This window comes from Protopterus annectens, chromosome 1.part0, assembly GCF_019279795.1.
Source record: "Protopterus annectens isolate FY-2018-M chromosome 1.part0, PAN1.0, whole genome shotgun sequence".
NCBI classification, from domain to species: Eukaryota; Metazoa; Chordata; order Ceratodontiformes; family Protopteridae; genus Protopterus; species Protopterus annectens.
This window is the reverse complement of record NC_056725.1, coordinates 734,233,322-734,250,582: the sequence shown is the minus strand read 5'-3', so window position 1 is coordinate 734,250,582 and position 17,261 is coordinate 734,233,322. Positions and strand designations below refer to the sequence as shown.

Below are 17,261 nucleotides of genomic sequence, written 5' to 3'. Positions count from 1 at the left end.
ATAATACCTTTGTCTATTCAAAACTAATCAATTAACAGAAGACAAAGTTCATTTGTAAAAGCATTTGATAGTGCTGAAACCATCAGTCACACACCTTTATATGGGTTGAGAGAAATAATGACATCAAATACGTGTTCCTTACAAAAGGTGAACAACTTCAGTGGCCACTTTGTACAACCCTGCTGTGGGAATCAGTCATTGTGGGCCATTCAGATGAATAAACAATGTGGTTCATTTGAAAGTGTGGTATCATCCAATAATGGGTCTCCACTGATCCCCTTTCCATTATTTAAAAAATGACTAGTTTTCTTGTGTGCATATGTGTGTGTGTGTGTGTGTGTGTGTGTGTGTGTGTGTGTGTGTGTGTGTGTGTATAGGTAACATCCAATACCACTTCCTTACAAGCCATAGCTTCCCCTGTATAACCCAGGAAATCCATACCATGTATTTAAATTTATTGGAAACACTCACCATCCAACACAATACCATACTCACAGGTGACTTTCATTACCCCAGTATTAACTGGGATTCATACATGACACCAAACATACAGGCACAGAGTAAACACAAAATCCCTGGACCAGACTGTCAATACACCAGCCAGGGGTGCAACCATACTGGAATCAGTCCTCACTAATATGGAAGACTGCTGCACACCAACTAGTGTAATGTCTTCTCTGGTAACGTCAGACCACAAAATGATCTCCTTTGAAGTAAAAATAAAACCTGGAACCTCAGCTAATACTGGAATATTCAGGAACTACTCTACAGCTAACTTCCTACTGTTTAGTGACAGCCTAGCAAATTTTCAAGCCCCATAAACCCTGAGAACACTGATGCCTATGCAGAACTGTACGCAGAAACCCTGTACAAGCATGTTAATAGCTACATATGAGGCAGCTGTACCCACCAGGAAGAAGTTCAGAACTAACTCAAAAAACAAGCCATCCTGGTAGAATCACATCATCAATAGGCTGTATAACAGAAGGCAGAAAATCATGGCAAAAATGAGGAGGTGAAGCACCCAGCAAGATAACAGCACTCTCATCAAACTAAACAAACAACTCGAGAGTGCAAACAAAAGCCAGATTTTAGGTAGTTTTGGCCTCGCACGCCAAGGAGAACCACAAGGCATTATTTCACAATGTTATCAACCTCAAAGACAATACAAAGTTGTGTGCAGAGCTCATTGTGAATGAAGCCAGCTATACTGAGTCAGAATATATAGCAAACCTACTGGCAGACAAATTCAGCTCCAAATATAACTCACTTGCTATCACTAGAGAACATGTCCTTAATGCTCTCTTTAAGCCAAGAACACTGCATCAATGGTCCCAGACAATATCCCAGGATGTCTTTTAAACAGCATAAAACATGACCTATCACACCCTCTGAAACTGTTATTTAACTGTAGCTTCCAAACTAGAAGGTCATCAAAGCAATGGATGAGGGCAAAATGGTTTGCACTGCCTGCCTTGACCCCACTCAAGCATTGCTGACAAACTCAAGAGTTTAGGTACAAACCCTTACATTACCCAGTGAATAGCCAGATGGCTCACAGACAGGACCAAGGAAGTTAGAATTGGGGAGTCCACCTCTACAAAGAGGCCACTCACAAGTATAATCCCTCAGGGATCAGTCCTGGGACTGCTTCTTTTTGACATTTGCTTCTCGGAAGTCAAGGCCAGTGTGAATGGCCTATGGCTGACAACTTGCAGATGGCTGCAAATTAGGAGAAGTCACCGTATCCCCCACTGACACAAATGTTGTCCAGGAAGGGCTGACACAAAAACACCTGGAGTCACAGATTAAAACTAAATGCCAAGAAATGCATAATAGTATCTTTCAAGACGTCATTCACTCCTGCTAACTATCATATTGACAACATACCCCTAAGAGCTGACCCAGTACTCAGAGACTTGGAGGCACACATAAACAGTAATCTAGACTTTGACCATCATGTGCCTACAGTTGTGAGGAAATTATTCTATATTGTGCAACTTATAAGAAAATGTATGGCAACTAGATCCATGGAATTCATTATTCCACTGTATTCGGCATTCAACAGACCTATCTTTGAGTACAAAGCCCCCTTTGGTATATACCAAACCAGGCATATTCAACAAACCAGGCATATTCAACAACTGGAACATCCACAGAGGTTCCTCACTAAAAGAATGCAGTGCATAAGTAACATGTCTTCTGAAGACCACCCCAAGGCCCTACCTCTGTATTCTGACTCCTACAGGCTGTTGAAGGCAGATCTATGGTTGGTATACAAGGCATTGTCAGACCCCACTCTGATGGACCTTCTACATATCTGCAGAACAAAAAGCACCACAATTACCTGTTCTAAAGACTTAAACCTTGCCTGTGATAGACAAATACGGCCTAATGGATAGACAGGTATGTATCCCAAAGACTACCTCTTCTCTGGAACAGGCTCCCTATCCATGTGAAGCAGAGTTCTCTAACCCAATTCAAGTGTAACTTGGACAATTGGATAGGGAACAGGAAAATCATCCCTGGTTTGGCACCTATGTCTCTAATGGGCACAGGCAGCCCGTAAATGGTTCATCTTGGGCCCCTGTTCATAAATGCTTCATCTCCCAAGCCCCTGTTTACACTTATCAAGGGTCAGAGATTTCAGATGCATGACTAGGCTTAAAAAGGTCCTTACAGTTGTTAATCTAGTAAACACCTATGAACAGATATATTATTATCCATGTTTTTCTTTTCTTAATTATTCTTCGCTCTTTGTTTTTGTCAAATGTAAGCCAGATAACTGTATGTTAAGTTATTTATGTGCATGTTGTAACCTGACCAAGCAGTAATGACATGATGATTTGAATAGGATGCAAAGTTCAGCCTGAGCATCAGTTACACACTGACTAGTTATGTTTTTCTTTGCTAATTTCACAGACATTTATTTTCTGTGTTCTAGTGTTCTGCCTTCTATCAGAGTGGTGTAGAAAGTGCTTGAGGATATTTGACAGTATGACATATCCCTGTATGAATTTTGGAAGAAGGCTATAAATGTACACAGCCCTTGGGAAAGGTAAGTTAATTTGAAGGTACCTCTAAACTCTCCCATGCATCCCCAACCAGTCTTATTATTTCCAGTGCTCACAAAGGTAATAAATGAGTTCAGCACTTACCTTAAAATAACACCCATAACTGCTGTAGGCACAGGGATTCTCAGACAGAGGGCACTCGTGTACGTGATTTTGTACCTACACAGTAAAAATAACATAGTATTTTAAAAAAAAGGCATGTAAAAGCAACAACCCCCCTCCCCAAAAAAAAGTATATTCATTGATCACCTTTTACTACCTCAGCATTAAACTGCCTTCAGCAGAAGTGACTGAAAAATGGATAACAAGACATAGAGTGGGTATTAAAAGTGTAGACACCCCTGTTAAAATGCCAGGTTTTTGTGATATAAAAAAATGAGACCAGAATAAATCATTTCAAAACTTTTCCCACTTTTAATGTGACCTATAACCTGTACAATTCAATTGAAAACATACAACTTTGTTAGGGGAATAAATATAAAACATAAAAAATGTACAATGAACTGGTTGCATAAGTGTGCATACCCTTAAACTAATACTTTGTTGAAGCACCTTTTGATTTAATTACAGCATTCAGTCTTCTTGGGTACACACCTGCCATCAATTAAAGAGACGCTGATTAACCCCAAATAAAGTTCAGCTGTCCTAGTCGGATTTTCCTGGCATTTACTCAGTTGCCTGCTACTGCAAAAGCCATGGTTCACAGAGAGCTTACAAACCATCAAAGGGATCTCATTGTTGAAAGGTATCAGTCAGGAGAAAGGTACAAAAAAAAATCCACAGCACTGGATACACCATGGAACACAATAAAGACAGTCATCAAAAAGTGGAGAAAATATGGGACAACAGTGATGTTGCAAAGAACTGGACATCCCTCCAAAATTGATGAAAAGACAAGACTAAAACTGTTCAGGGAGGCTGTCAGGAGACCTACAGCAACACTGAAGGAGCTGCAAGAATTTCTGGCAAGTACTGGTTGTATACTACATGTGACAACAATTTCCCGTATTCTCCATATGTCTGGCCTATGGGGTATGGCTGCAAGATTTAAGCCTTTGCTTACACATAAAAACATCCAGGCCCAGCTAAAATTTTCAAAACAATACATCAAGTCTCTCAAAAGCATGTGGAAAAGTGTGTTATGGTCTGATGAAACCAAGGTTGAACTTTTTGGCCACAATTCCAAAAGGTATGTTTGGCACAAAAGCAACACTTCTCATCACCAAAAGAACACCATCCCCATGGTGAAGCATGGTGGTGGCAGTATCATGCTATGGGGTTGCTTTTCTTCAGCTGGAACTGGGGCTTTAGTCAAGGTGGAGGGAATTATGAACAGTTCCAAATACGAGTCACTTTTGGCCCAAAACCTTCAGGCATCTGCTAGAAAGCGAAGATGAAGAGGAATTTCATCTTTCAACATGACATTGACCCCCAAGCATACATCCAAATCAACAAAAGAATGGCTTCACCAGAAGAGAATTAAAGTTTTTATTTTATTTATTTTATTTATTTTATTTATTTGCAGTTGTTTAACCAGGATAGTCCATTGGGCCAGAAGAACCCGTTTTCAATGGAGTCCTGGGGAGAAAAGCTCCACATACAAATTTACACACAGGTTAATTAAACAAACATAGATTACATAGGTTACATAAGAAGCAAGACTAAATTGATATACACACATAAAATGTATAAAGACTACATAGGTTTCAATCAAAGTTAAAAGTATTTTTTTTTTTTTTTTTTTTAACAAGAATTTGTAACCTGGGATTAGAGAGTAAGGAAGGGAACAGTGTAGAAGTAAGTGTAAGTCATGAGGGATGGGAGCAGGAGCATTCCCATGTGGAAGTTAGATAAGAGTGGAGTGATTTTTTAAAGGATGGGAGGCTAGAAGTGGTACGAATGGGGGGGGGGAGGGAGTTCCATAGGCGTGCCAGAGAGTGAGATAGGAGGTATTGTCCTGGGGGGTGGAGTGGTCTGTGCACTTCTATGAGGTTTTGATTGTTAGATCTGAGAAGCCTTGGTGTGTGATGCATTTTAAAGGTAGTGGAGAGAGAGGGACAGAGGGAAGGTTGGAAAATGAGTTTATGAGCATAGGTGAGCTGGGTGTAGTAGAGGTAGTTAGGAAGTTCAAGCCAGTTTAGTTTGTGAAGAGATTCACAGTGATGGGTTGAGGATTTGTTGCTAGTAGCGAATCTGGCTATTTTATTGTAACAAGAGGACAATTTGGTTTTGAGTGATGATTGTAGGTTTGTTAGAAGAGGGGCTCCATAGAGAAGGGAGGGTAAGAGAAAGGAAGTAGAAAGAGTAAGTTTAGTAGTCGAGGTGAGGAACCGATTGTGTCGATAGAGCATGCCAAGTTTTTGGTGGGTTTTTTTTATGTTTAGTAGTAGATGGGAGTTGAATTTGAGCCTGTCATCTATTTGAACTCCTAGTAGTTTGGTTTCAGTTACCAGCTCAAGAGGTGTTGTATTTTGGCTGGTAATGGAGAATAAGTTCGTCGAAAGTCTTGGTTGTAGAAGGGGTAAAGATCATAAGTTTAGTTTTAGCAGCATTGAGTGCTAGATGATTGTCCTTCATCCATAGTTCTGTGGTAGAGAAAGCATCCTGAGTTTGTTTTAAGAGGATTGGTATAGATGGGGCAGCACAGATGATTGTGGAGTCATCTGCATATTGAATAATGTTAGCATGAGGGATAGAGTGGTAAAAGTCGTTAATGAAAATGTTGAAAAGTAGGGGGCCCAATATTGAACCTTGTGGGACACCAGTGGGGGTGGCAAGAAAAGAAGAGGTGGCCTTTTTCCATATGACAGCTTGTTGCCTGCTTGAGAGATAGCTGGTGAACCATTTGAGGGAAGAGGGGGAGAGGTTTAGGTTAGTTAGTTTAGTAAGGAGTAGGTTATGAGAGATAGTGTCGAAGGCCTTAGAGAGATCGAGAAGGATGGTAGATACAGTGAGGCCAGAATCTCTAGCTTTATTCACAGTTTCAAGGAAGGAGAGGAGGGCAGTCATAGTGCTATGATGCGGTCTGAAGCCATGCTGGGTGGGGGTTAGTAGGTTATTGTCTAAGAGATAGGGGAGGAGTTGAAGGTGGATACATTTCTCTAGGATCTTAGAAATGGGAGAGAGAATAGCGATAGGACGGAAATTGGAAATGTTAGTATTATTTCCACCTTTGTGCAGGGGGATGATGTAGGCTTTTTTCCAGATTTCAGGAACAAGACCTTCCTGGAATGGCCCTGCCAGAGCCCAGACCTAAATCCAGTAGAAAACTGTGGGGTGACCTGAACAGTGCTGTGCACAAGGGATGCCCTCGCAATTTGACAGATTTGGAGCACTTTTGCAAAGATGAGTAGGCAAACATTGTCAAGTCAAGATGTGTCATGCTTAGACTCCTACCCAAGAAGACTGAATGCTGTAATTAAATCAAAAGATGCTTCAACAAAGTATTAGTTTAGGGTGTGCACACACAACAAGGTATTAGTTTAAGGGTGTGCACACACAACAAAGTATTAGTTTAAGGGTGTGCACACTTATACAACCAGCTTATTGTACGTTTTTTATTTTTTATATTTTTTCCCCTAACAGATTTGTTTTTCAGTTGAATTGTACAGGTTATAGGTCACATTAAAGGTGGGAAAAGTTCTGAAATGATTTATTGAGGTCTCATTTTTTATATCACAAAAACCTGGCATTTTAACAGGGGTGTGTACACTTTTTATATCCACTGTATGCAGTTAAAAATACCATTCCTAAAAAGATAAAAGGCAAACTGGTTATGTCTGATGAGTATTGTTATGGTCATCCACCTTGTTCCCATTTGTACATGACTGGAGTGTCACATCCACATTAGTCAAATGTGACCAAATTACCTACAGACAGTGTTTACACCACCAGGTGGCTAGCCCAGATGTGGAGCACTACCCTACGAAACAAATGTAAATAAATTAGTTAAAAAATTTATAATAGTTTCCTTATATCTTAAAATATTTGAATATCTTTGTCAATCATATTGGTAGTTGCTAAGGATTAAGACTATGATCTGTAGTTCTTGTAGTACAGGGTCATTTGCTGACTGTGTGACCCTGAACAAATTACTTAACCAAACAGTTTCAGCTTCCTAGATGGTGAGACATTTCCTTGTGGTACATTTGATTGCAGACACATGGCTAAATTGACATTCAGCTGCACACACATATGGCTGTTGCACCTTTCCTGAGGAGAAAGAGCAACATGCAGCATCGTGCCACGGCTTCAATAAACAAGTGCACGTGAGAAGGGGAAGTAATGCATGTTGCTCCTGATGTACAAATACAAACTTATGTAAGTACAATGTGTAGAAATGTGCTACAGCATGAAGAAATCTTGCTTTCTACTGTATTCACACTTATGATCCAGTATATGTTTTAAGTAATGTTCTCTAGTCACTGCGAAAGGGGTAGTGGTCCACACACACACACACACACACACACACACACACACACACACACACACACACAAAAAACACAAACCATCAATAAAGGCACTGGCCATTGGGGGGTCTATAGCTGGCTATATGTCTATAGTTTTTACTGTCACTCACATGCCCACTGGGCAGCCTACCATACTGCCTACTGTGTCTTGGTGCCTTGGAGGTCATGGACATTATTTTCGCCCTATGCATTTGGTTATTGAAGATGTGGGCATGGTGCTGTGTGCTTCTCTTTGCCCACAGGAAATCTGTGCAGCTGAATGTCACTTCAGTCATTTGTCTCCAACAAAATGTACTGCAGGGAAATGCCTCACTGCTTAGGAGCCTGAACCCTAATGAGACGTTATTCCTAGGTCACGCCTGAAAATGGAATGTATGTCCAGTGAGCCTACCTGGTCAACAAATGGGTATTATTATTTGGTATCTGCTTCTCTGAAGTACAGGCCAACACAGAAAGTCTTTGGCTAACAAAGTTCGCAGATGACTGCAAACTAGGAGCCATAATCAAAACTCCTAACGATGTGGACATTCTACAAAAGGGCCTCACTGAGACAGATGCCTGTTGTCAAAGCCATGGCCTCCAGCTCAATGCCAAACAGCGCATTGTCATCCCTTTTGGTAAAAACTCTGTACCCATGAACAACCACATAGGCAATAGTCTACTTAACACCGAAAGTGTGATAAGAGACCTTGGGACACAGGTGGACAGTAGTCTCTCCTTTGATAATCACATCGCCACAGTAGTCATAAAATCCTTCTATATGGCACACCTCATCACAAAAGGTTTCTCATCCAGGAAAAAAGAGGTCATTGTTCCCCTCTACTCATCACTCATTAGACCCATTATAGAGTACAATGCTCCTTTTGATATGTACTTCACAAGACATTTACAACAACTGGAAAGGCCGCAGAAATACCTCACAAAGAGGATTACTGGCCTCAAACAGATGCCCTATGCAGGCAGTCTCAAAAAACTCCAGCTTTACTCTGTCACATATCGCCTACTCAGAGATGATCTCTGCCTAACATACAAAGCTATGTCAAACCCAGAGCTGTTGGACATGCTCCACTTAAAGAAATCCCAATCCCTCTGAGCTACATGCTCTGGGGACCTAAACCTTGTCACCACAATAAACAACATGCTGGAGGGATAGATTCCTGTCCCAGAGACTTCCCATACTCTGGAACAAACTGCCTATCTATGTCAAACAAAGCTCCTCATTAGCACTCTTCAAGAAAAATCTTGATGATTGAATGGGAGATAGGAAATTCACCCCGGGGATCACTTATGTGGCTCTGCTTGACAGAGGCACAGGAAAATAATTTTCTTGGGTGGCAAATGCCAGGGTACCGTTTGGCTAGGCTTATATAAGCCCTAGGGCCAATAGCCTAGTACCTATCTGAATATGATTATATTCAGTTTGGCAATGCAAAAAATATTGAGCCAGGGAACTAATAAAGATCTTATTCTTTATATTTTTGCAGCCTTTAATCTTATTACAAAATTTATTTTAGTTTCTCCAAAATGTTTTTTTTCCACAAGACTACTGTATCACACAGACCACGTTCATATTGTCACAATAATTCAAATGACAATTTTACTTTTTGATTATCAATTATAATACCATCCTTTACCATAAAAGTACACATGCTGCAGCAGTCATAGTAATAATCTGTCTGATTATTTCTTCTTCTTGTTATTATATATCTATTCACTGATTCCACTGACAATATAAAAAGACTGTGAACCATACAATTTTGGATACTAGCCTCTCAAATATGATACCATAAATGTTTTTTTGGTATCAGCTCTGCAAGCTCAAAATCCTAAAAAAAAATTAAAGGCCAAAATTGTTTAACAATATTCTGCAGTTCTTCATAACATGCTTTATTATATAACAAAGTATCATAGCTCCTCCTTGTGGCCTGGCTGTGACTGATTCAATAGCCACCTGGAACAACAAAGCTTATATAAGCATACTTTTTTTTTTTGCACTTAATCTGTTTCAGTGATAGTTAACAAAACTGTGCTGCATTTATTTATTTGCATGATATTTCTGGTCTTTGTGTCTGCATTTTGTTTTTCTGTTTAGTGATAATTAACAAAACTGTACTGCATTTATTTATTTGCTTGATACTGCCGGTCACTGTCTGGATTCTTTTCAGCTGGGTTCATAGTGGGGGTTGCTTTACTTTCTGTTGCAGCCAGCCTATCCAAGGTGTGATCACAGCTTTTTGTGTTATCTGATAGCCTGACGTTCTTGTGTTTTCCTTTATACTACTGGTATAAGGAATTACATTTCTGTGAGACTGTAACAGTATCGCACCTGCTCCTTGTGGCCTGGCTGTGACTGATTCGACAGTCATCTGGATACACAAAACTTATATAATTATATTTTTTTTGCACTTAAATCTGTTTCAGTGATAGTTAACAAAACTATGCTGCATTTAATTATTTGCTTGATATTGCTGGTCTCTGTGTCTGCATTTTGTTTTTACCTCACTCTCCTGCCTAAGTGTTGTTGTATTCTTTGGTGGCTTTGGAATTGTCCACCCCTGTTGCAAATTTGATTTTGGACACTTCTCCCAGTCCCATCTCATTTGCTCACTCTGTTGAGTACAGGGTGATCATTTGGGAAGACCAACCTCCTTAGTTTCTTAATCTTGAATTATCTTCTGTTCCTTCCCTCTCCACTAAAAGAGAAAATACACTTTATTCAACTGCTTTTACTGTAATTGTGTTCTTCCGACTTTATTACCTTATTTTGCCTTGCTGATTGCTCTTAAGTGTTGAAGTGCTTTTATTCTGTTGTATTTATTACTGCTTGTTAGGAGCCTGATTAAATGTGTCTGTTATTCTAAGCCTCTTAGTTTTGGTTTTAGCACTTGAGCTTCAGGCCGATTATTTTACATTTAAGAAGGTTTTTGTGGACTACACTCTTGTGGACAAGCCCTTATCAAAACCCTCTCTCCATAAGTCCATCCAAGTTTCAGAACACTATGTCTGGACAATTCCCATCAGTTTCTCCTGCCAGCCTGGTCTACATGGACATACTGAGACAATGTAGCAACTGCCTCATGTTCACTGACAGTCCCCTTCTCTGAGTACATAATTCTTCTATTTGCCAGAACTGCATCTACATCAATAACCTGGAATCCATGTTCTCTCATGCCACAGTCAGTACTCCTGACAAAGAGGAGACTGCCAACACAAACACATCACCCACATCATGTAGCCAAGCACAACACACACCCAACTATGCAGAGGTCCTCAATAAAAACTTATCTAAACAGCAGAGACCTCCAAAACACACTCACAAACATTCCACACACAACACCAAATACATCACAGATAGCAGACAACACACCAGTGTCTCACAAACACAGCCCATAAGGCATAACAATAAACTCACACAGTCCATAAGGCATAATAATAAACTAAACATACTAGTCACTGGTGACTCAATTGTGAGACACACAGATGTGCCCTCACCAGGCTAGACAAGTAGAAGATCATGGTCAGTTGTCCATCAGGTGCCAGAATCCACCATATCATGCATGCACACAAGTCTCTACACAACAGGTACAAACAAGTATGACTCTGTCATTGTCCATGATGGTGTGAATGACTTCAGACATACCTCCCTGGACTATATGAAGAGAGACATGATTGAGCTCTCAGAGTATGTGTCCCAGGCAGTTATGACCCTATCCCTACACAGCATCCTACCTTCACCAAGAATGATGCCACAATACCAACAAAAAATAATTGACTCCAGCAATTGGCTTAGTTTCTGGTGTCATTCTAAGGGGATCCAGTATCTGTCTGCCTGGGATGACATGGTTGACAGGCCTCGATGCTTTGTCAGAGATGGCCTCCATTAGTCACCCCTGGGATTCAGGATTCTGGCCAAGGCTCTTTCCTCCCCCATTTTGCCTTTTTAGGCAATGTCCCAAAGACAAACCTTCCAACATAAAAGTTCTGTCAAAAAGCAAATTGAAGGTCATGCTGCTTAACTCTAGGAGCCTTAACCTGAAAATGCACTCACTGGAGGCTCTCCTCACACTGGAAGATGCCGACATCTGTACAGACACGGAAACTTGGTTCAAGGCTGTGAAGAGCACCCCTGCCTTACCAGGCTATACCTCATTCCACACATTCCGACCCCAAAATGAGGTCAGGAAGACTAAGGGTGATTGAGTCTCTATTTTCATTAAAGACAAGCGCACCTCCAGAGTGGTTTGCCAACAGATGCACTAGAACTACTCCAGGTGCAATTGACAATTGGCAAGACACCCATCCAAGTTATAGCCAGCTATAAACCCATCTTCATGACTCAAGACAGCTATTCCACCTACCTGGACCTACTTGACTCCATGAAGGTATCCCTAACACCCTGATCCTTGGTGACTTCAACTACCCCACCACAGACTGGGTGAACTGTTCCTACTCTAATGCACTCACCCAATGATTCATTGACTTCATCAGTTCTAACACACTAGACCAGCTTGTGTCATCCCCCACAAGGGGAGATAACATTCTAGACTTGATTCTCACCAACATGGGCAACTGCTGCACCACCCCCATAGTAAGCTCTTCTCTGGTGACATCAGACCATCGGTCTCATTCGAAGTTTCTATCCCATCCACCCAAACCCCCCCCCCCCAGTCATAACCAGGCTAAAAAACTTCTCAAAAGCTGATTACAACCTCCTAAGGGAGGGTAACAGTAGCTTCACACTACCACCCCTCTCAGAGGATGCAGACATCTATGCTGAACAGTACACCAGTGCAGTATACAACCACCTGCACAACTGCATAGATTCAGCCATACCCAACAGAACTAAAACCTGCTCCTCAAGGAAACACAAACCTATCTTGTGGACATCCTCTACCAACAGACTTTACAACAAAAGGAAGAAACAGTTGTCCAAGGGAACAAAGGCACAAATTCCCAATTGGACAGACTCCCTCCTTAGCCTCAACAAGCAAATTAGATCACTAGTGAAAACCTCCAAAGCCAATTATGAATCAAAATTAGCCTCTGAGAGAAAGGGTAACCACAAAGCCTTTTTCAGTTACATCAGGCACCTCCATGGCAAACCCAGGTTTGTTCTGAAATAGTATGTAACAGTATCACTTAGACTGATCCTATTGACTTAGCCAACCTCCTAGCAGATATGTTCAATGCACATTTCACTCCCCTGTCCCCCCAAAGGCCCATTCAACATCTCAGATACTTGTCCCACACCTTACATCTCCACAGACAAGCGCACCTTGGAGGGAGTTTGTCCAATTGGGAATTTGTGCCTTTGTACCCTTGGGCAACTGTTTCTTCCTTTTGTTGTAAAGTCTGTTGATAGAGAATCATAGATAAACTTACTAAGATGGGCATAAATCCCTACGTCACTCGATGGGTTGCCAACTGGCTTACTGACAGAACCCAGACTGTAAAAGTAGCAGACTCCAAATCCAGCTCCAGACAAGTGGAGTACCTCAGGGTTCAGTTCTGGGACCACTCTTGTTTGGCATCTACTTCTCTGAAGTACAGGCCAACACTAAGGGACTCTGGCTAACAAAGTTTGCAGATGACTGCAAACTGGGAGCCATTATTGAATCCCCAAAGGATGTGGATATTCAAAAAAAGGGCCTTACAGAATCAGATGCCTGGTGCCAGAGCCATGGGCTCAAGCTTAATGCCAAGAAATGTATAGTTATCCCCTTTGGAAAAAAACATGTACCCATGAACTACCACATAGGTGGCAGGACACTAACCATCGAAAGTGTGATGAGAGACTTAGGGACACAAGTGGACAGTGGTCTCACTTTCGATAACCACATCACCACAACAGTCAGGAAATCCTTCTATGTGGCACACCTCATCACTAAGGGCTTTTCATCCAGAAAAAGAGAGGTCATTGTCCCACTGTACTCAACCCTCATTAGACCCATTATAGAGTATAATGCCCCATTTGGTATGTACCTCACAAGACATCTGCAACAGCTGGAAAGGCCACAGAAATACCTCACTAAAAGAATCACAGGCCTAAAGCAGATGCCATATGCCGACCGTCTAAAAAAACTCCAGCTATACTCTGTGGCATATCGTCTACTCAGAGGTGATTTCTGCTTAACATACAAGGCCATGTCAAACCCTGAGCTTTTGGAAATGCTCCACTTAAAGAAATCCCAATCCCTCAGAGCCACACGCTCCAGGGATCTAAACCTTATCATCACAATGAACAAAACATGCTGGAGGGATAGGTTCCTGACCCAGAGACTCCCCATACTCTGGAATAGACTGCCCATATATGTCAAGCAGAGCGCCTCATTGGCCCTCTTCAAAAAGAACCTTGATGATTGGATGGGAGATAGGAAACTCACCCCGGGGATCATGTCAGTCGCCCTGCTAGACAGGGGCCCAGAGAAGTAAATATTGTGGGAAGAAATTTCCAGGGAATTGTTATGGCTAGGCTTGCATAGGCCTTAGGGCCAATAGCCTAGTACCAACCTATGAACCTATAGATCAAGTGTTAACAGCCAATTCCAAGGAAAAGAACACAGCTTCCATGGGACCTGATAGTATCCCAGGCTGTATTCTGCACCATCTCTAGCAAGAACTAGCCTCACCACTAAGCACCGTATTCAACCATAGCCTAAGTACAGGCTTCATTCCAGCAGAGTGGAGAACTGCCATTGTCATCTCCTTGCACAAAGGTGATGCCACTACTGACCCTGGAAAATATTACCCATTACCTTGATAAGTCTGATTTGTAAGGCATGGAGCTTATTATTATGGACCTCATAAACAAGGACATAGGCAATCTCCAAGCACTTGACCCCACCCAGTTCGGATTTATCAAGGCCAGATCTTTCCTGCTGAACCTGGTTGACTTTTTTGAGACAGTCACCAAGGCCCTGGATGAGGGAAAGTTACTACATACATCTAGACTTGGCCAAAGCCTTTGACACAATCTCCCACTCAGGCATCATTGAAAAGCTAACACAACTTGGCATAAATCCCTATCTCATCAGGTTGGTGGCTAACTGGCTCAATGATAGGACCCACAAGGTCAAAATAGGTGCTTCTACCTCCAACAGCAGACCTGTCACTAGTGGTGTTCCCCAGGGATCTGTCCTGGGATCCCTATTGTTTTGCATCTACTTCTCAGAGGTCCAGGCAAAGACAAAAGGCCTGTGGCTGACCAAGTTTGCAGACAAATGTAAGTTGGGTGCTGTCATAGACTCCCCAAATGATGTTAACATACTGCAAGAGGGTCTCACAGTAACAAATGACTGGTAACAAAGTCATGGCCCTAAGTTAAATGCAAAAAAATGTATTATCAAACCATTCGGCAAAAACATGGCCCCTACTGTTTACCTCATCAATGGCAAACCCCAAGCACTCAACTCGTGAGAGACCTGGGTACACTTGTTGACAACAATCTCACATTTGACCATCATGTAGCAGAAGTGGTCAGAAAAGCCTTTTACTTGGTTCATCTCATAAGTAAAGGGTTTTCATCCAGAAAATAGGAGGTTACTACCTCTCTGTACTACTCCCTCATTAGGCCAATAATTGAGTACAATGCCCCGTTTAGTATGTACCTCTTCAAGCACCAACTGGAAAGGCCATAGAAATACCTCACAAAGAGAATCCATGACCTCCAACACCTGTCCTCTGTGGACAGGCTCAAATCACTATCACTCTACTCGGTATTGAACAGATTCTTTAGAGGTGATCTGTATCTCGCCTACAAAGCAGTCTCGGACCCTGCCCTACTAGAGATGCTCCATATCCTCAAGTCTAACTCCTCATGCATTACCTGATCGAAAGGTCTAAATTTAATATGAAACATTAACAAAACCTGCTGGAGAGACAGGTTTGTCTCCCAGAGGGTGCCCGGTCTCTATAACAGACTCCCCATATACACCAAATAAAGTACATTGCTGACCCTCTTCAAGTGTAACCTTGATGAGTGGATGAGAAACCACAAATCTGTCTCAGGGATTCCACCTGTGTCCCTCACTGACAGGGGTGAGAGGTGCTGATTAAAGTTTCTTTTTTGGAGATAAATCTTGACTAGGCTTGTAAGGGCCCCAGGGCCATTAGCCTAGCAATCTCCTATGATCTTATGATACTATGAAATATAATGAAATATATTACTTCTGAAACTACATTTCTGTTATTAATATACACATGTAATTTCCATATTACCCTGAATAATCACTTTTTTATGTTTTACTTCAAGCTTGTCAATGTTTCATTTGTCTTCTACTGCATAACCTCTTCTGGTAAATAAATTAATGAGAAATTCGGCCTTATATAACAAAAAAAATCTACATTTTCTACAATTACAGAATGCCCTTAAAAACATCACCATCAGGCAAAGATGCAATAAAAAATTTAGAATAACAGTAGCTAATAAAAATACAAAATAAGGAGCATTCAAACCTTCATGAAAGTGCTATTTCCAAAAAGTACTCGGCCAAAGCTGTTAAATCCAGATGAGTCACTCACAGAGACTTTCTGTTATAAAGCTTGAGTAAATTCATATTACTTTGTCTGTGTGCAATACATTTTTTTGGTCATCATGCAGGAGCTCACATGGCATGAAAAATAAAGATGCACTCATTTTTTTCTGTAAAACACCAAGATTCTTGCCATAAAAATACAACAATCTAGTGTTATAATGAACTAAATGTCTGAAGTTACTGTGAGATTAAAGCTTTGAGCTGCTAATGAGATAATTCCTGTAATCCAAGCCTACTGTGTAACTCTGAGAAAGTCACTTAATAAAACAACAGTGCCCTGGGGCAATTGTGAAAACTGGGCTAGGCTCCTTGGTCTCCTTGACTGCATGCCTAGTAACTTCTTTTGAAAAAGAAAGAAATACAATATGTTTATCTCTGTGGAGCTGTACAACATTTATTGTCTCTACAAGAATTTAATTACCGATATTTAAATCCTGGGCAACTGTGTAGATTAGGACACACTCCATCTTAGTTTATATGCTGGTGTGGTTGGAGAATCAGCAAAACTAACTAACTAGCTTGGGTTTCCTGATGCAATGTTTTCTTTTTGAAATACCATAATGACTTACTGAAGAAGTTAAAAGAACAGTGGGTTTTACAAGACAGCATCCTAATCTCTACAACTGCCAACATTTTAATTCTTTATTGCCAGGAATGTTTCCGGGGTTCTTCCTGAAAATATTACAATCACCTGGAAATGGTGTCTGAAATTGACTTCTTAGTCATTATAAAAGTAAAATGTCTGGGCATGCAGTTTCTAGCTACAGTTGTCAAGTTTTATTATTAATATTCACCAGGCACTGGCCACTCCAGTGGCACAGAGGGATAAAACCCTGACTACACCCCAGCTGACTTGGGTTTAATTAGTGTCTCTCGGGTAACTGATGGAGTGGCAGGGAGGGGATGGGCGTATTCATCCTGAGTGGAAGGATGCTCCTTGATACACTCCCTAAAGGGGGCATGGTCCAAAGAGGGCAGTAAACACTGTGTATGGAAGGTGGGGAAAAGGAAGGGGGTAGGTCTTTAAAAAAATCCACCCCTCCTGGATGGAAGCACAGACCAGACAAGCCCCCACAACACCCTCAGGATCCATGACCAGCCCTAGCAAAAATGAAAAGTCTGAGTGAGGGGGAGGAGAGTAGCTGGGAGACCTGGAATGGATGATGCATACTCAGGGACAGGCT

General features: G+C 41.3%; 1 protein-coding gene across 1 annotated transcript in view; it reads right to left on the bottom strand.

The window, feature by feature from the left end:
* LOC122794338 (TNF receptor-associated factor 3-like) overlaps positions 1 to 17,261 on the bottom strand; it is a 448,040-nt gene that overhangs the window by 99,179 nt on the left and 331,600 nt on the right. Inside the window, exon 7 of the mRNA XM_044062651.1 lies at positions 3,159 to 3,233. Coding sequence (XP_043918586.1) covers positions 3,159 to 3,233 — 75 coding nt within the window. The remainder of the gene's footprint in view (positions 1 to 3,158; positions 3,234 to 17,261) is intronic.